A 19,276-nucleotide genomic window follows, 5' to 3' on the forward strand; every position below is an offset into this window, starting at 1 on the left:
GTAGCAGGGTAAGTGTTAAGTGTGGTGCTGCTCCTTTCCCCTCTGATAGCCTGCTTTGAGTCTAAGTTCTTTGTCTAAATCTGTCCATTAGACCATGTTGAGCCTCTCAGACGGTGAATCAGTTTTAGTCATACTACAGTGTCTGTAGTGCACATACATATATAAATATTTCAAGTAACCAAGCTGTGTTTAATGGGTGAGGTGTGCTGGGCCTTCACAGGCAGGTGTAACAGCAGCTCAGACTCACTGATAGTCACCACCATGTTAATTGTGTGGTCAGTGTGTGAAGAATGAGGCTCGCGTGTTTGTACCATCACTTTCTAACCACCAACCAAACCTGCACGAATCCTTTAGTCTCTTCACGTCAATCTGCTGCAGCTTTCAGACCAATCAATCAGATCATTAATGCAGTCAGCAAAATGTCAACTCAATGTTCTTCCTTTCAGTCACATTGATAAACATGTTTCAGCTCCCTGAAATCCCTGAAAGATTCATTCTTGAGTTTTAAACCACATGCAGCATCATTTTATTTACAGGACTTTAGTGGTGGCTCTGGACGACTGAATGTTAACTTTGACAACATGAGTCAGAGGAAGAAAATTCAAACCAACAGATGTGTTTAATATGTTTATTTCATTCATATTGCAACAATTACTTCAAGCAAAGCAGTCAGAATTTAAACTGGACCTTTTCTGCGAAACAAAGACGTAGTTGCTGGGATTGAAAAGTGTAGCCAACACCTACAGTTCCCCTAATGTGCCTGTGAGGCTCTAAAAGTGAGTCAGTCCCAATAAACTCCTATGTTAAAATGTCCAGCTTTATAATTGAAATAAACATGTTTTTAGCCTGTTTAATTTAACAGAGGCTTAAAGTTTGCATTATTCGATGTGTGACCTCTTTGGCTAACTGCTAATTGCAGGACTTTTATTGCATTATTTAGCACCTATAAGCAGATATCTGTGTATGTACAGCTCTCCCTCTTGTTCCAAATGTGGTCAATTCTGGCTTGAAAAAAGACTATAGTGGTCAAAATGTTGAGGCTTGACAACAGGACTTTCCAAATCAATAGGAAATTAGGTCATGGTGGCTATCTAAACTATCTTTGGCTATCTTTTTTAACAACCCTCCCACAGAAAAGCTCACATTCTAATAACTGGACAGCTCATAAAAGCCTGGAGAAGTGCAGCAGCTCTTGGCTATGAGCTGTGCTTTGTCTGTATAATGACCTAAAGTTAGCTCTGTAACACTGCAATATTATATATACTCTGCAACAGAAAATGCAGAAAAGGTCCCCTTTAATTAATACAGAATTTACAAAATTACAACTGAAATATTAAAGTGAAAGTGTGACAAAAAATATTGAATTCTTTCATATTAATGTTGTATCAGTAGACAATGATTAGAGTAACACCAGGATATCCTAATATTCTAATCCTGTCATAATTGGATAATATTTGGTCCTTCAGGTGCTTTTCTGGTAACAAGGCTAAACGTGGCTTAATGTGTTCTTGAGGTTTTTTGATTGATCATCAGTGGAGCGTCCTACACCCGAACAGACCAGGGGATAAAGGTTCCTGCTTCAGCCAGAGGACACTGCAATAGAAAAACAGCTGGTAAGTTCAAATATAAACAGTTTTAGGTCTCTCAGTTTCTTTTATCCAAATGACCTTTCTGCATATTTTCAATTTCTCCTTTAAAGACATGAAAAAGATTTAACCATCTCACAATTTAAAACCTAAATGTTGTCATTTGTTTCATCCGTTCTTTTTTATACCCACAAAGCTGAAATACTTTTGATTTTTTGATTTTTTTTGATTTTTTCTTTGCATGTTTATCTGGATTCTATCTCTTCAAATCTGACAACAGTGCAGTTTGAGTCAGCTGGGCAGAAAAGAAATAAAACTGTTAATCCAGAGCTGTAACAAGGCCTGATTCTCACTAAACTTTGTCATGGACAGGATGCTGTCGTCGGCATAAAAGCTAACAATAAAAGCTAATGGAAACTTGAATATCACAAAAAGTATTTTGTTAAAAGTTGGAGTTGCATTATGCTGCAATGAGAACATGAACGATGTAATTACTCTCATTTTTATGTACTGAGTGTGTCCACTAAGACCATTTTAAAGTATTCTGCTACATTTTTTAACTACCAGAATTATTACTGGTATCAAACTTTTATGTTGAACAACCTTTGTTCTATAATGTTATTCACTCAGGGAATTTAGACTGGGTTGGCTGAATCATTAACATTGTTTGCACTGTTCCTTATTAACCATTAAAAACCGCAGGTCTTACTACTTTACCAGTGGAGCTTGTCTCATCTCTCATATGGAGCCAATGTTTTTCTGATTCTCCTAATTTTGGGAAATACGTAAATTTAAACCTTTATGCCTGATTTGTCAAGCCAGATCTTTCACAAGATTTTCATACCAGTTTAGTGAAGCGGTCACTGCAGGCATTGCGGATCCTCTCGGCAGAAGCAGGGCTGTCCAATCTAAATGGCCCGGTAATCCCTGACTCTGCCCGTGCAGCACTGATGGCATCTTTGATGGCATAGAAAACTGAAGATGCCAAGAAGAGAGGAGGCTCACCTACAGCCTGGGAAAGGAAAACAAAAAGTATAAGTCCGTTAGAGCCAGGATCATCACTTTTTAAACTGTCATGAGCATTACCAGAATTCTTACCTTGGAGGCAAAGATGGCCTTGTCATTAGGAGCATCACGAAGCAACGAGACCGTAAGCTGGGTAGGAATGTCACCGAAGGCAGGGATTTTATAAGAACCAGGACCCCGAGTGAGGAGGACTCCCTGGGGTGAATAATGAAGCTCTTCCAGGGTGAAGAGACCCAGACCCTGCATGAATGCTCCCTCAACCTAAATGTAGACATGAGCATGAGGAACGAATCAGTACCATAAAAATGTGTTTTTTGTTTCTTTTATAGGTTCATTAATCCATCAGTTGTCTGTATGTATGAATAATATTTAATTATTTATTTACTACTTGAATATCTCACCTGCCCAATATCTATAGCTGGGTTGAGGCTGTTGCCAACATCCATCACTATGGTGGTACTCAAGTTCTGTAAGACAAATACGTCATGAAAATATCTCAAGTCAGAATTTACCAGTAAAATTGAAAAACTGTGAAAAAGTTCCTTAAAATGTTCTGTGGCTGAGCAGAAAGACTAGTCGGATTGGAAAGCAACTAAGCAGAATACTGTAATATTTTACAGGCATACAATTTTGTAATACCTCTATTTTAGGGGACCTAATGCTGATTCTTGTGCGATACCACCAATCAACATTTTAAACATTTGATTCAAGAGTTTGAACTCAGATAAATGTAGCTGTACTTGGTGCAGACCTTATGTGATCCGGTCAAACAGTCTATCTCCACCTCTGAACAGGCCACTCCGTAGGAGAAATAGCTGAAGGCTCTGCCTGAGTTTGTTTCAAAGTCATAACCAATATCTGGAGTCCTGATAAGAAAGAGGGAAACAGTGAAACCTTTCATTTTGTTGTAATATGAAGTTAATCAATGATTCATTTGGTTAACTCACTTATAAAAACCATTTGCACTGAGGCTGACTCTGTCAAAGTAAGCTGCTTTCACCTGGTAAACAGACACAAATACACCAAGTACTGTTACAAGATGAATATTTAATGGGAATAACCCCCCCCCCCCCAAAAAAAAAAGTACTATGACAAATTTAGCCCTGTTTACCCAGTCCTCCCACGTTCCATTGGGATTCTTGGCCTTGAATGGCTCAAGACGTTTCAGCAGGATCTCGCAGGCATTCTTCAAGGCAGCACCATTGAGGTCTGAGGATGCAGAGGCAGCGGTTGCACTGGTGTTGGGAACTGTGTTGGTGCTGGTCTCTGATATGTGGATCTTTGAGGAGGGGATACCCAGAACTCTGCTGGCAACCTGAAAACACACAGCGAAGACAGTTCTGCATGCTTCTGAATGGCTGACCAGCTTCTCACTAAATTGCAGTAGTGTAAAAACTGTATGCTGTTTTTATAAAGACCATAGGTATTTAAAATATTTTTTTAAAAAGTGCTTGAGAAAATTAATAAAAGCGGCAACGTTTGATACTCCAAATGAAGTTTTTAGAGGCTATTTAATGTTTAGTGTCCTTATCTATGAAGAAGAATTGGCAATAAATATTTCTGTGTGTGATTCCACCAAAGGTCAGGAGAGAGAGAGTACATTTATTTCAAACATCCAATGTGATGTTTGAAATAAATATGTGGATTGTAAATAGATGAGTGGAGTCCTTTACCTGAACCATCTTGGTGTGAAGTCCTTGTCCCATTTCAGTCCCTCCATGAGTCAACAACACTGAGCCATCTGTGTAGATATGAACCAGAGCTCCAGCCTGAAGACAAATCAAAACAACCAATCAAGGCTGCTCACGATAAAAGAATAATAGGAACTGTTTAAACTTAAAATATTTGTTTGTTTGTGTATCAGACCTGGTTTAGGAAAAGTGCAGTGAAGCTGATGCCAAATTTGGTAGGAACAACAGCAATTCCCCGTTTGGTCCATCGGTTTTGTCTGCCCAGAAAACAGAAAATGATCATTTTGAAAAAGTAAGTTTTATGTTTTTATTTCTTTGCTTAAACCTTTTTGCCTCTCATCTCACAAAGTACGTTTTTAGAAGTTATGCAGACTGGATAATTATTGCCTTTTGCGTTGCTAAAATTGTTTCTAAACTTGTTCTTATCCACTCAAAAGTACTGAAACTTTGGTCTAAATAGGTTGCTCTTACCTGTTGTAGAGGTCAATGGCAATTCGACGTTGCTGGTATCCAGAGCGTGACATGCATTCATCCCAGCAGCGGTCTAAGGTGATCTGGTCCAGGACTTGATTAAATGGAGTTGAATCACCTTTCATATACAAGTTCAACCGCCGAACCTACAGGAGGATGTTGACACTGACTGGACTGCCATTCATTAACCAGACTTAGTTGTTTATCCAACTTCAGTTATCCACCAACCTCCTCAGGCAACTTCCCCAGACTCTGAGCCACATCGGTCATCCAGCTCTCTGCCACCATCATACCCTGTGGCCCTCCAAAGCCTCTGAAAGCGGTGTTGGACGGCAGGTTGGTGCGGCACAGGAAACCTCGGCCACGTATATTTGGCACTCTATATGAGTTCTCCATGTGAAACAGAGCTCGCTCCACAATCTTTTTGAATACACAGCTAACTTTAGGGCGTTATCAGCATACCATGTAATTAGATGAATAAGGTCTGTGGTTCATAATAATACTCACTGCCTGAGAGAGATCCATGGAGTTTCCAGCATTACCATAGTATGTCACATCCAGGGCAACAACTCTCCCACAGTTTAGAAACCCAACCTGCAGTAAGAGAAAAGTATCAGTAAAATTACCTTCAAAAAATAAAATTACTGCCATAAGTATTATAGCTGCTGCTACTGCCAACACTGATGGTAGTACTATTCCTCATACCTTATATTTACCATAGAAGGGATGTCTTCCTCCAGTAATTAGCATGTCCTCATCTCTGTCCAACATACACCTGACAGGCCTCTTCAGTCTGAAGCACAGAAAGCCAGATTCTTACCAATGTTAGATTCTTGAGGTTTTAAAAATTGATGGACTTACTTATTTGCTGCCACAGCAACCACAGTGGATAGCAAAGTGGTCCGTGATTCTTTTCCTCCAAAACCTCCGCCCATCCGCTTCACGCGGACCACCACCCTGTTTGCAGGGACACCCAATGCCATTGCCACCAGAGACTGAATCAGAGACACACTTATAGGTTAATTTATTACATCTTATTTTGCTTTATAATGATGTGTTTTTATGCTATTGTTACCTGTGTTTTGGAGCATTGGAGTTACCTGTGTATGGGTGGGTGCCTGGGTGGAAACAAAGAGCTCCATCTCTCCATCTTCTCCTCGGGGAACAGCCAGAGTAACATTTGTCTCCAAGTAGAAATGCTCCTGACCACCGATGTGCATCTCACCTGACAGACAGCAAATCAAAAATTAATGCCAGCTGGAAAAGTGAGGAGTCACATAGAGTCACAGCGACAGTCCTACCCTCCAGGATGTGGTCAGCCTGTTTAAACCCCAACTCCAAATCCCCCCTTTGTATGGTTCTGATTGGCTGATAGAAGGACTGGGTAGCAATGGCCTCCTGTCAATCAAACCAACACAACATTTTATTTTAAACATAAAAGTCAAAAATTTAAAAAAATATTATTTTATGGTTCTCAGCTGCCTGAAACACACAAAGTTGCAACATTTTACTGGACTTTATGCAATAAAAAAGATAGGTACATATTCTAGAGGTAGATTATATTCTACACTAAGTACACAACAGAAAATGCTTTAAAAAGTGAAGCTAGAAATTATTGAAATACATAGAATAGAATGAAATAGTGCAAATTTATTTTATAATGTAAATTTAAGTTACATTTAATTTAATTGTTTATTTAAATGTAAATTTACATTGAGAAATTAAGATGGTAGCAGATTTATTTTAGTGTCAAATTACATCGACATGTTAAAAATGTTACATCAGCATTCACTCTGGATACATAACCATCAAAGATCATCAATGATTGGTCAATAGCAGCTCAGGTGTGTCAGCTCTCACCTGTATGGTTATGACAGGCTGCCGCTCTTCATACTCGATCCTCACGGCTTTGACGGCTCTCTGAGCTTGAAGCTGAGTTTTGGCCACCACAGCACCAATGATATGACCCACACAAGTCACCTGCACACAGGACAGACGAGATATCAACCTCAACCCTACAAAGCCTGATGATTGGTTGGAAGAAAACAAACCTCGCCGTCAGCAAGGACAGTCTCATCAAATTTGAGAGATCCGGCGGTGTTACTGCCGGGGATGTCATCAGCAAACAGGAAGCAGACGACACCAGGGCAACGCTCAGCACCTGACGTGTCTATAGACCTGTAACACATAACTGGTTACACATGACATATGTCTGTTGGACAGGTGAGTGTAGTAGAGGAGTGTTTTCTACAGGTGTCTTACAATATTCGAGCGTAGGCCTTGCTGCTGGTGATGAGTGACAGGTAGAGCTCGTTCTCGTACAGCGGCACGTCATCGCAGTAAACCGCCTCACCTGTCGCCTGCTTCATGGCCGACAGGTGTATTATGGGACGGCCCACCACATCATCCTGGCTCTGCCCCTTTGCCACGGCCTACAAGAGGAGAATTGAAATACATACATGGACAATAAATCTCAATCTGTTACATTTCCAGAGATTATATATGTATGAATATTTACTTTAATTAAACACTGAATTTTCATAGAAAATTGTAAAATTAGAATATTTTTTAGACATTCATTTAAGAATAACATAAAACACTTTGTTGTACCTGGTAGATCTGAACGCTGGATGGCGTCTCTGGATGGTACACTTCAGTCGCACTCAGACAATCTGAGGTGACCTCGGCCACCTTTAGCCCCTGAGAGATGGACCAATGAGATGCTGTTAAAAACAATCACATGACAATTGTTGTTTAAATCTGATGATGGGAAACAGACAGACCTGCAGTCCGAGCTTCTGCAGCACTGTCAGGTAGAACTTGTAGAAGAGGCTCAGAGTTAAAGTTCTTCGGTATGTCACCATGCCACCTGGCACAGACGGATCCAGGCTCATCTCCTCAGCCATTGAGTTGCAAGCCTCCTCTAGAAGCTCCTCTCCCCACGGCCTGTACGATACCAAACATTCTTACAGCCTTCTATCCTACCTTCTTATTTTTCTTCTTTGTTACTTTCCTTTCTTTTCCTTTCTTTTTTTGTTCATCCTGACCTTCGTCCCTTTTTTACTTCCTCCCTTCTTTAACTGCTTAATGACTTTCTTTCATTCATCCTATGTGCTTACATCCTTTCATATTTTTCCTTCCTCCCATCATTCCTGCCTACCTTCCTTTCTTTCTTCTTAAATCATCACTTCTTTTGATAATTTCTTGATTCCTTCCCTGTATACTGATTTCCATTTTCTTCCATTCCTTCCTTCCTCCCTTCTCTATTTTTATCTTTCTTTCCTTTGACTCCTTCTTACCTTCCAATCAGTCTGTTTGCCGTCTTCTTAGCCAGTACTGTGGTCGGTGCCATGCCACCAAAACTCAGCCTCAGGTCCTCAACAACATCGGTCCCAGGGGTGAAGGTGACGCTCATCGCTGCTGTGACGATACTGATGTCATCCTCACGGCGAGGGGATTGTTTGTAGGCAGACACAAACTGAGTCTGCAGGTAGAAAACAAAGTCGTTGACTGACAGAACACGTGAGGTGGTCACAGGAAATGGTTGGAGGGGTTTAAATGTAACAGGAAGTAATTGCATCAACAAAACTGCTTCGACCTTTTTGCTGTATGGGATATGAATTGAGAGTAGGATCTGTTGAGGTTGCAGAGCTGTCCTCCTGTAACCTGTGAAGAACCCATCATCCATCTGAACCTCACGGCTTCCATCTGAAGGACAGTCAGAGGTCAAAAGCGAGGGTCAACAAAACAAAACACATGGAAGCCACAAAAATAGCTGGTTGTCAGTGGTAATTCTTATTCAAACATTTATACAGTTATTATTATGAACACGTAAACTACAGCTTAGAGAAATGTAACCAGGAAACAGCTGAATTTCCTGTGAGCAGCTCCTGGCACATGATAGATGATCAGACAAATGTCACCTGATCACTGTGAGACTGAAGAAAAACCTAAAATCAGACAGATTCTCAGGCAGGCTCTGAATGAGATTTGTCTCATGTTTTTTCTGGAGGTTTACCTTGAATGGATAGTTTAGTTTGAATCTTTATCAGCACCTTATGTCAACCAGAATAAAAGTGTGTGCTGTTACCTTTGTCCACCAGAGTGAGCTTGCAGCCGGCTGCCATAAAGACTGGGTTCAGGTCCGATATGGGGCTGGCTGTCATGATGTTTCCACCGACAGACTGAAAAACACGACACAATCACGTCTTATCACAATGTCACAGAAAACAAGACAGTCTCAGCTTTTTATATCACAGTAATGTTTTTATGATGTAAGGTGTTCTTTAAAGTTATAGGCATGGTTCAGTAGCTATTGTTGAGCAAAACTCCTTTTTCAAAATCATACTGGATTAAATTTGCTTCTAAATTTACTCTATACCCAGTCATTGAGGACTTGTGAACAACAAAATAGCTCTGTGTATTTACTGGTATATTTATACTATGCTACTGTGGGTATTTCCTTGGAAAGGTCCAAATGCAACTGAATGCAAATTGCTCTGTATATTTTTGCCACATCCAAGACGAATGAAACTTCCCACTAACTTGGTGTATGTCATAGAAGAAATGTTTTCTCTTACAGGGCGTCAACCACAAACCTCTTACTACCTCTCTGTATGTACCCTAAACTCCCCCATGAAACCTGCATATATTGGGATGTTCCCACTCCCTAAAGTACTTTCTTGTTTTCACACACCTCTTGTACTATCATAGAAATTATATAATTGTTTGAAACACTCCATAATCCCCAACCCCGCAAAGCTAAACCTTAATTGTCATTGGACCAGAGTATCATTGAAAATGTCAATTAACTTTGAAATTATTGACATTTTCAGCTGTCTCTGTGTATTGATTGGTGATGTTACACTCTTCATTGGCCCCTCATGCCTGGGCACACTGGGTATCTCTTCAAAAAGGTCCATTATAACCAGTGTTGGGTAAGTTACTTTAAATTAGTAACTTAGTTACATTACTAGTTACTTCTATCAAAAGTAACTCAGTTACTTCAAGTTACTCATTACTTTCAAAGTAACTAGTTACTAGGGAAAGTAACTTTGGTTTTACTCAGAATTCTCTTGTTAATGTGTTGCTTCCATAACTTTGCCAGTCTTCTAGCTTGCTTACTTGCCACAAGTGCACTGTGCCACCTACCAATAGAAAGGAAAAATAATGTGCATATTTCCACGAGAGAAATCCCACACCTGGACCGTTGTTGACCGCCGCCATGATTCTAGCCTACGTCACAGCGTCATGTGTGCTTTTTACATCCAACACGAAAACTGCAGTCGTGGTGCTTTGATTGTACTTAGAATTCGGGAAATTCTGCCTTCCGAATAGGAAGATGTAGGTAACACCAGACTGCAGATGAGCTGCATACAAGGCTGGACTGGGACAAAAAAATTGGCCCGGGCATTTTGACTGACCGGCCCACCATTATAGGAAAAATCATAAAGCCTTTGAATGAAAAAAAAATGTTGTTGTGACGGTGATGTACACAGTTTTGATGGTATATATGTATCAATCTATCAATCGTTTGTTGTAAGATTCAGATAATAATTTTTTAAAAGCTAGACATTTTAAATGAGAATAAGAAAGAAAAGTACTTCTTTGTGCCCCCCTTTCCCTGTTAATGCCATACCTGCCCCCCTGGCAAAACTTTACTAGACCTGCCCCTGCACAGTTACCAGCTGTCAGCTACTTAGAAAAGGATCCTGGTGTTATTTGTCTCTCAGAAACAGTTCATAACTTCCCTTCATTTCATTCATGTCACCTAAAAGGTAAACCTGTTTCTCCATCACCTGTTCAGCTCTGATGATTCAGTAAGGACATCTCCTGGTTTCATCTTCATGTTTCCCTCTCACCAGATAACCAAACCGACATCATGACCAGCAGCTTTTACAGCTGTGGCTCCAGCAAACATCAGCTGATACTAGAAATTAATATTAAATAAATTCTAACAACAGCTGATCAAGCTTAAACGTGCTGCTGTTGTTTAACGCGACCTCCGCTGGTTTCTTCTTTCTGACCCGAAGTGGGCGATAAATAAACAAGAGAGAAAAGCCAATCAGCTGATTATTGATCAGTTTCGTGATTGAAGAAGAAACAGGAGAGGGAGGGGAGAGAATGAGAGAAGAAGAGGCAGCTGTGCAGCTCCAGCTTTGTGTCTTTTTCCACTCTAGCTGATGTACGGGACAAACTGTGTTCCTTTTCACCTCAATACGAAACGCTAATAATTTCTCTTATGGGATGGTTGGCAACTCTACTAATTAACCTTATGAATAAAATAAAGTTCAACATCAGTAACATAGCACCCACCTGGCTGTATAGAAACCCAGTCATGCTAGCTAGTACGCAGTACGAAAAAGTCAGCATAACGAAAACAAACTCCACCTAAACTTGGTTTATATCTGACCCAGATAGACTGCAGGTCATAACTTCTTACCTGAAGTTCAGTTCTCCTGATACTCGGACCGGCGGCCGCCTCGGGTCTCTGCTCCTCCTCCTGTCTCCCCTTTTCCTCATCCACCTGCTGCCTCCACCACTTGCTAATGTTACTGAATCTGTGGAAGCTCCGCGATAGCCGCCACACGTAGTAACGAATAACGAGCCTATCTAAATCGCAGTAACGATTAACGCGTTCCTGATTTTGGCATAATAACTAGTTACCGTGCTCGTTACTACAATAATAACGTAGTTACTGTAACGCGTTTTCTTAATAACGCGTTAGTCCCAACACTGATTATAACATAGAACCTAAATTTACCCCACCAAAGTACCCACTTGTGTCTTGGAAAAGGTCTAGTGTCCTAGAATCAAACAACTTTTGTACCAGTCAGTCCAGGTAACTCACCGCTACATTACGAATCTGCACTCCAGCAAACCATCGCAGCTGCTCCAAGACAGCGGCGAACACCTCAGTCTTATGAGGAGGAAGACTTTCCACTGCCTGCCTCAGCACCACCGCCATGTGGCTGAGAGTGCATGCTGCACCAAACACAATCCCTGAAACAAAGAGATTTTCTCATCACTGCTTCTTCTCCCATCGCTGAGCTACAGCAACCTTTAACCTTTTTGATTTAGAAGACAATCTGACATGTTCTCTTAACACTTACTCTTCAGTGATAAGAACCAGTTTGCTTTCTTATTTACTTTCCACTTTCTTATTTAATTCATTCATTTGCAATCAGAAGGAAACGTTTATTAGCGGTGGTATCAACGTGAGTTGTACTCACCATCTTCAGTGTGAGTCACTGCGCTCAGTTCAGGAATGAAGGTTGGAGCTAGGATGACTGGGTAAACCATGTTCTTAAACTTAACTTCAACACCTGAAGGCATAAATGAAAGAGTGAATGAGTCAGTAAGTTAGTATTTATCTAAGTAAATCAGTGCTAATTTTGAAATGAAGGAGTGAATGAATGATCTGAGTGAACCAGACTGACCAACTTCGGTGTTTCCCACCACCACACGGGCATCTGGATGCTTCCATTTCAGATTCAGAAACTCATCCAGACTGTCAGGCTGCATCCATGTCAGTCGCTCACCATGGAAACACAGCGAATGTGGCTTCTGATCTTTAGAGAGAGTCTAGGTGGAATAAAGTGGAAGGAGAGGGACAAACACAATGTGCGAAATCAGTTCATTATACATATCAATAGCTCAACAAATGACTGGAGGGAAACTGTGGAACTACAGCTCACACAGTGCTTATGGAAATGTAGCTTGATGTGTCACAGCCACATCTGAAGCTTCACCTGCCTTTGTTTAGTGATCAAATCAGCCGGAGCTCAAGAACTAACTTCCTGTTACACCTGGATGCACCCATCTGTTTCTCTACACTCAGGATCTTGGCCTCATGTTCAAATCAAATCAAGGTTCTATGTTTGCTTGTATGCTGATAATTTTCACATTTGTATGGAGGACGAGAATCATGTTTAGTAAGTTCAGTTTGAGTTCAGCATTTAAGATATTTAGTTGAAAAATCTGTTTTACTACAATATCAAATACCTTTGCAATATAGGAGGTCAGTTCAGGACTTTGCTGGCACAAATATTTATATGAAGGGCCCTACGTATTGGCCGTTTAGCCATTCTGTTTCCATTATGTCAATTTACATTTACACAGGTGGTTGATGCTTAAGAAGAAAAGACATTCATATGGAAAATGGTAGATGTTGATGTTTTTTTTAGGTTTAACCCATCAACGTCAAGACCTCCTAGCATTTTTTTCAGAAGTTCCTACACCTAGAGTAGGTACTTTGTTTTTTTCCCAAAATTACCCCAACGTGATTGTGCTTGATTGTGTGCTTGGGTTTGTGTGAATTTACCATGAGTTCAGGAGGAAAGATGACTTCCTGCGTAGGGTCAAAGGGTGCAAATTCTGCAGGGTTAAAAAGAGACGTAGCTTCCTGTGTAAAAACATACACACAGTTTACATCCAAATACCTTCAATAGTTTTTAACAACAAGAATGAAGATCACTTACATTGATTTGCTCCTCTGAACCATTTTGTGCTCCATTCACATTACTCATACAGCAGCCATTTTTCTGCCCCCTCCCTCCACAGCATCCCCCCTCCTGGAGGAAAACACACAAACGGACTGTCATCAACATAGTAATGGCAAAAATAAACCTTCTCCATGGGTGTCTTCTCACCACAGTGAAAGTCTTGTATCCTTCCAGTATTGGCCTGTATCCAGTGCAACGACACAGATTTCCTGAAAATGTGATAACTTGTGTTGAAACATCAGGTCTGATCACTGCTACCTAGTTTCTTTCCCTATTCAATAAACAACAAAAGTCAGTCTGTCTCTGGCAGGACCTTGGAAAGCCTCCTCCATATTGGCCATCTTAGGTGTGGGATTGTTCCTCAGCAGGGCGTACATGGACATGACGATACCTGGCGTGCAGAAACCACACTGAGAGCCATGAGCCTTTGCAATTCGTTCCTGAATGAAAAAAAAAAACACCCATTAGGGGAAATATTTACAAAAGTAAATACATGTACAAGCATTTACAGCATTTGAAGCCTCAGATTTCTTAGGAAAACATTGTAATGGTTCCTCAACATTTTTCTTCAACGGCAATTCCATTAGGGAGGAAACTAGTTTTAGCTAGCATTAGCCAGAGGATGACAGCATGGTGTCAGATTTCAGCCAAAAACCAAATAATTCCTCCATGAATTATTAGAGAAAACTGCAAAGTTTCACATTGTTACAGGTTATATTAAAGTCCATTTAAATATTTGCAATAAAAACAATTTAATACCTGAAAAAGTTGCTTCATTAGTAACTTTGTATAAATAAAAATAATTAATCGAGTAAAAATGCTTTGTTAGAAGGAGGTAATAAAGTCATTTTCCAGCTGGTAGGCGAAAATTTCTTCCCCCTGGTGGCCAAACATCGACAAATGCCTCGGTGGCCAAACATCGACAAATGCCTCGGTGGCCAAACATCGACAAATGCCTCTTTAATACAGGTCATTAAGGCAATATGTTACCATGGAAACTTGTTTCTGCCATTGTCTCTTAACCTTTTCAACAATTTTGAAATAATAACCTAAATTTTTTGATTTGTTTCAGTTGCAGAAACACAACACAGAAACACCTTATGTTCCTTTGTGTTCAGGTATGTGTTGTTTTTTTGTTGTTTTTTCTAACCTGGACAGGGTGCAACTTCCTCGCCACACTGCCGATTCCCTCCACAGTCGTCACGGCCACGAGGTGCAAGGAGCAGAGAGGGGCCAGGCAGGCGTTGATGGCGTAATGACTGGATGCAGTTAAAGACTGTTCACATGCTCGCAAATGTTTTATTTAGCAGCTGTGAAATCAGTTTGTTATGGATGGAGCACATGAGCGCAGCTGATCGACATACATACATTTTAAACACACGCATGTATAAACACATTCAGAGTAAGGATACAGCAGCTGCTTAGTGTGTGTTTGGTATCTGGACAGCATTACAGTACAGGCTCCACAGCCGCCCTCAGCACAGCCCAGCTTGGTTCCTGTTAGACCCACTGAACACACACACACACACATTTTTACTGTGAAATCACTAAATCACTGGATGTGGTCATGAAGCGTGTCGGAGTACAGTTATGCTCTCAGAGACCAGCTGTAAAACCTGAATCAGCAACTCTGACGGTTACTGAACACGTCCCTGAGATGAGATGTTCTCATATGACATGATACTCGACTCATTTTGTCATTGTGTGGAATATAAACAGATATATAAAAGTACTGGCAGGCTACTGCAGCCATAAACAGGTCAAGTTTAAGACTTTAAAAGACATTTTAAAACCACTTTTAAAGAAATTTAAGAACAAACATACAAAGGAAATACACAATAAGAGGGAAAATGATGTTCTTCCAAATATAAGGAATAGCAATGTGTTTTGATCCTGGTGTGTACTAAAATTATGCTATTTGGTTTAGACACTGAACTCAGAGTTAGACATTAAAAACTATTCTGTGAGGTTTAAGAAAAGACTAACACAACTATAAATGATTACTTTTAGGCGACAGATTACTCTCAAAAAAGTGCCAAAGATAACCTTATATTCAAGAGCATCATCCCATTTTCCCGAGTTTTAGGACACCTTTGACATACATTTGTAAGCATTTTTACAGAGAATAATTGTTGCTCCAAAGCCATCTGCTTGCTAGCAGGGCCTTCTTCATCATCGTCTCCATCCAGGGCCAGGTCAGGCTGAAAGGGCTGAGGAATTTTGTATTTGTATTGATATGGGATTATGTTATGATTCTATATGCTGGAAATCATTTCAGTGAATAATTTGGACCGATCAAACACAGTTTTCAGTTTTTTTTACAACTCTCTAATCACTCTCATAGACCTAAAAATGCTGCTCTGTAATTGGTTCAGGTGCTTCAAAAGGCACTAGAGACCCTTTATTGGGTAATTTGCATCCAGGATAACCTGTTATTCTAAGTGCTATACAAATGAAAAAATTAGTTTGGTTCTAAATAATCTGAAATCTGTTGTTGCTGCTCTCATTGTAACATTTATAGAATAATAATGGACGTAAACTTGTAACCACAGCATTTACAAGAATATTGTTGTAACAGAAAATTGCAGATAGCAGTCTCAGTGAATAGCTGTAATTCAACAAACTGCAAGAAGAAGCTTCTGAACTAACCTTTGTGGATGGATTATTTCTTGGAATGTTTTTGTAACATCTAAAAAGTGTGATGCTCTGAATCTGTTTAATTTCTCTTTCTGGTCTCGGCAGGCGGCTGTTCCTCCCTGAGACTGGTTCTTGCTGTTAACAGGGAGTTTTTCCTTCCTATTGTCACAAAGTGCTTCCTCATATTGGGTTGTCTGTTTGCTCTCTATTTTTACCCGACAACATAAAGTGGCTTTAGGTGACTCTTCTGATTTTGTGCTATATAAATAAAATTTAAATAAACTGAACTGAAAATCAAAGTTGGGAATATGTTTCTATATTTATACCCATTACTAACAAACTGTACACTTGTGGTATATAGTGTGTGAGTGTGTGGGTGACTGGGTGTGTTAAGCGCTTTGGGGTCCTTAGGGACTAGTAAAGCGCTATACAAATACAGGCCATTTACCATATATCTAATGGTGAACAATATTGCGCAATTTGGTATGATTGCTTTCATTTCCTGTAATTAGCTCCTTTTATTTACTATTATTAAAGGCAGTTTAATAGTTCCTGTGAATTCAATTTCCTCTAGTGGGACACGAAAGATACTGCTGTGCTGTGAGGGCGGTCTGAAACATCAGTCACAGTTTAATATTTCATAAATTATGAAATCCAAACGACTGATGAACACTCAGGAAATGAGAGAGGAAAGCTTTCTGGCACAAATCCCAAATGCTGGAAAGTGCTGGACTTTGACTGTTGGATTGCAGAGACGGTCACTGACCCCGCAGCCACTCATCATGAGAAAAACAATAAACCAAACCAGCACTTAAAAACCCCACTGATTTAAACCTCTGTATTCATATTAAACACATCAACAGCTGCGTTATTGGGTTAGGTTGTTACTTTGGGTTCTTCCTATTTTTCTTCATGTAGTGTGCGCGAGGCTGAAGGTGGAAACATCACCAGTGACAGAAAAAGATAAACAGGACCGTCTGCACAGTGAAAAAAACAAGGCTGAACTTGAACTTGAAAAAACCACTGACTGAGGACAAAGTCTATCTACCACTACACTATATGTGTTACTCTATAGATTATACTACACACTGTACAGACGTGTGTGTGTTTTTATGTGTGATCATACATTTTCTCCGCAGATATGTCAGCAGGGTCATCTCAGGGTCTGCGTTCTTCTCAACAATCTGCAGCACAAACACAAATCAATCTTTCAGAGTACAAAGAAGCTACATTTTAATCAACATAAAAATACTTTAAATACACAGAAAAATGTCACCGGGACATGTAAATCAGTGTTTTACAGTTAATTATCAACAAGTTATTCACTGCTCTGAGACAGAAAAGTGATGGCAGCTGAGGTAAACTGAGTGCAGCTCATGTCCTTCCAGTTTAAATTTACAGAAACAAACTAACAGTCAGTTACCAGGAGGACGCTGCAGCTATAAAGTCAAAATAAACTTAATTTACATTAATCGAACATTCTGAATCAGAAATAAAACACTAAATGTTGGTCTAGATTTTAGTAAATAAAAATATACTAAAACTTGCATGGACTCTGGTTTAAGCGTAGTATAACTGACCAATGTAACATTCTGAATATTTTGAATTAATCATGTATTTTAATGAATGAATCTTTCATTTTGGTCCCTCTCAGAAACATTAAAGCTTTCACTGAGTATCAGCTACACATTCACAGCTTACTATGATTTATTTTACCAGCTTTTTTGTTTTTTTTGTTTCTTATCAGAAGCAAACTGAATGTCATTATGTGTTTTTAATGCACCGTGTTGCCTGTAAGTCATCAATGTTTTGCTTTCACCAGCATTTTGTTCCACATTCTGGAATACTTCAATTTTAAATCCCAACTTTTTATTCAGCTGAACAAACTTTTGTTGTTTTTTCTAATTACTTTACTAGTTTTTTGCTCATTTGTTCTTTTATTTGTGAAAAAAATATATTGATAGAATCAACTTACTTGGATTACAATAAAAAAAAAAAATCAGGAGATTCAGCTGAAATTTGAAGCGCAGTCTAAATTCTTACATAATTAAGTGTTCATGATCTTTGTTATCGTTAAGATGGATTAAGCATGATATAAATGTTACAGAGGCAGACTGAGATCACAGTAAAGTCACTACGAATGAGCTAAAAGATGAATATTTTTACCTTCTTCCCATTAACAAAGAAGATGAGTTCATCAGACCCAGACCGGGTCTTGGTTCCTGTCCGGTCCCCCATGTTGCCGGTCTCCTGTGCCCTCTCCATGGTGCTGGTGTTTCTGGTCTTTAATGATCCAGCCTCGTGGGCTCAGTTATCTGGAGGGAGGTATGTCCTGTCCAGCCCCCCTTCTCCTCCCACAAAAACCTGATGGTGCGTTCAGGAGCATAGCAATCCCTCAGATGTTCCGATCGCGCTCAATAATCAAACGTTAAATCATGATCAGTCATGTGTGGATTAACTGATAAAGTCTGAAACTTCTTTCCCCTCACTTAAAAAAATAAATAAAAATGTGTGAATGACCTGCAGTACTAACATTGCAGATGTTCCTGTTCTGAACAATTATTCACAGCTATGAGCATACCTGGAGGTCAAAGGTCACAGTCCTGTATATAGTTGTGTAATAGCTGTATACTAGTTACTGGATAACTATTATGCGAATTTCAAGCTGACACAGCGGCTCACGAGTTCCAGTCTGTCAGGTCAACTTCCTGCTCAGTTTTTATTTAGCTTGAAATAAAGACTGAAAATTTATCTTTGCATTTGACAGAACCCTCAAACTACATCTATTGACATCAAATACACATGAAAATCATGGTAAATCACAGCCTATCAGCAGCTTTAATGAACAATGACTGGAAACTACAACAAAGTCGTCCCCAATGAAGGTCACAGCCAGAAAACAAACTGTGATTCAAATAGAGACAAAACCAGAAAATCTATTCAAATTTAAAATATGTAACAACAAGATCTATGTAATAAAACAATGATGATATTAAAGTAAATACAAAACAGATGACTATGAAAACATACTAACATACTCAAATGGAAAAATGAAATACATAATAATAAACTCAGAATTCAAATGTACATAAATAATGAAAAGAATTATATTTTGTAGTATGAATATAATTCAACCATAAATACTGACAAAACAATAAAAAGAAGTAAAAGGTATAAAATTAAATAAATACAGTAAAAACATTTTCTTAAAGTTAAAGTTTTTTTTAAACATAACACCAGTTTTTAAGAGTTTAAATCCACTACATCGCCATCAGCTCAAAGTGTAAAACAATTAATTCAGTGATTTTAAACTTTAAATCATTATTATTATTATTATTATTATTATTATTATTATATGGTT

General features: G+C 39.3%; 1 protein-coding gene across 2 annotated transcripts; it reads right to left on the bottom strand.

Moving 5' to 3' along the window:
- Positions 1-612: 612 nt before the first annotated feature.
- On the bottom strand, positions 613-18,276 carry xdh (xanthine dehydrogenase). Of its 2 annotated transcripts, XM_006800372.3 has the most exons (35): positions 18,082-18,275; positions 17,042-17,099; positions 14,691-14,787; positions 14,429-14,537; positions 13,592-13,718; positions 13,426-13,487; positions 13,255-13,347; positions 13,098-13,178; positions 12,214-12,358; positions 12,007-12,099; positions 11,625-11,776; positions 8,865-8,958; positions 8,373-8,482; positions 8,074-8,258; positions 7,558-7,720; positions 7,385-7,474; positions 7,037-7,206; positions 6,826-6,952; positions 6,635-6,754; positions 6,076-6,172; positions 5,875-5,999; positions 5,636-5,769; positions 5,480-5,567; positions 5,282-5,368; positions 5,003-5,194; positions 4,775-4,920; positions 4,479-4,560; positions 4,286-4,381; positions 3,724-3,927; positions 3,560-3,612; positions 3,364-3,478; positions 3,014-3,079; positions 2,685-2,873; positions 2,431-2,598; positions 613-1,593 (listed from the first exon to the last, which is right to left on the bottom strand). In XM_006800372.3, exons 1-35 carry the CDS (start codon positions 18,178-18,180, stop codon positions 1,543-1,545), a joined length of 4,068 nt encoding a protein of 1,355 aa, XP_006800435.2. In that variant the 5' UTR covers positions 18,181-18,275; the 3' UTR covers positions 613-1,542. The 2 variants fall into 2 exon arrangements, with proteins under 2 accessions (XP_006800435.2, XP_087691784.1); XM_087835658.1 differs by having other exon boundaries at positions 13,255-13,487; positions 18,082-18,276.
- Between the last annotated feature and the right edge of the window lie 1,000 nt (positions 18,277-19,276).

Source organism: Neolamprologus brichardi, chromosome 23 (assembly GCF_056152115.1).
Source record: "Neolamprologus brichardi isolate AB-2024 chromosome 23, ASM5615211v1, whole genome shotgun sequence".
Classification (NCBI taxonomy): domain Eukaryota; kingdom Metazoa; phylum Chordata; class Actinopteri; order Cichliformes; family Cichlidae; genus Neolamprologus; species Neolamprologus brichardi.

Bases quoted from the DNA above. Each gene is read 5' to 3' on its own strand.
- xdh (XM_087835658.1), bottom strand. From the start codon at position 18,180: ATGGAGAGGGCACAGGAGACCGGCAACATGGGGGACCGGACAGGAACC. The intron at 13,179-13,254 runs GTAAGTGATCTT...GTTTTTACACAG, and splicing joins GTTCAGAGGAGCAAATCAAT to GAAGCTACGTCTCTTTTTAA. The intron at 8,959-11,624 runs GTGAGTTACCTG...CGTGTTTTTCAG, and splicing joins TGCAGATTCGTAATGTAGCG to TCTGTCGGTGGAAACATCAT.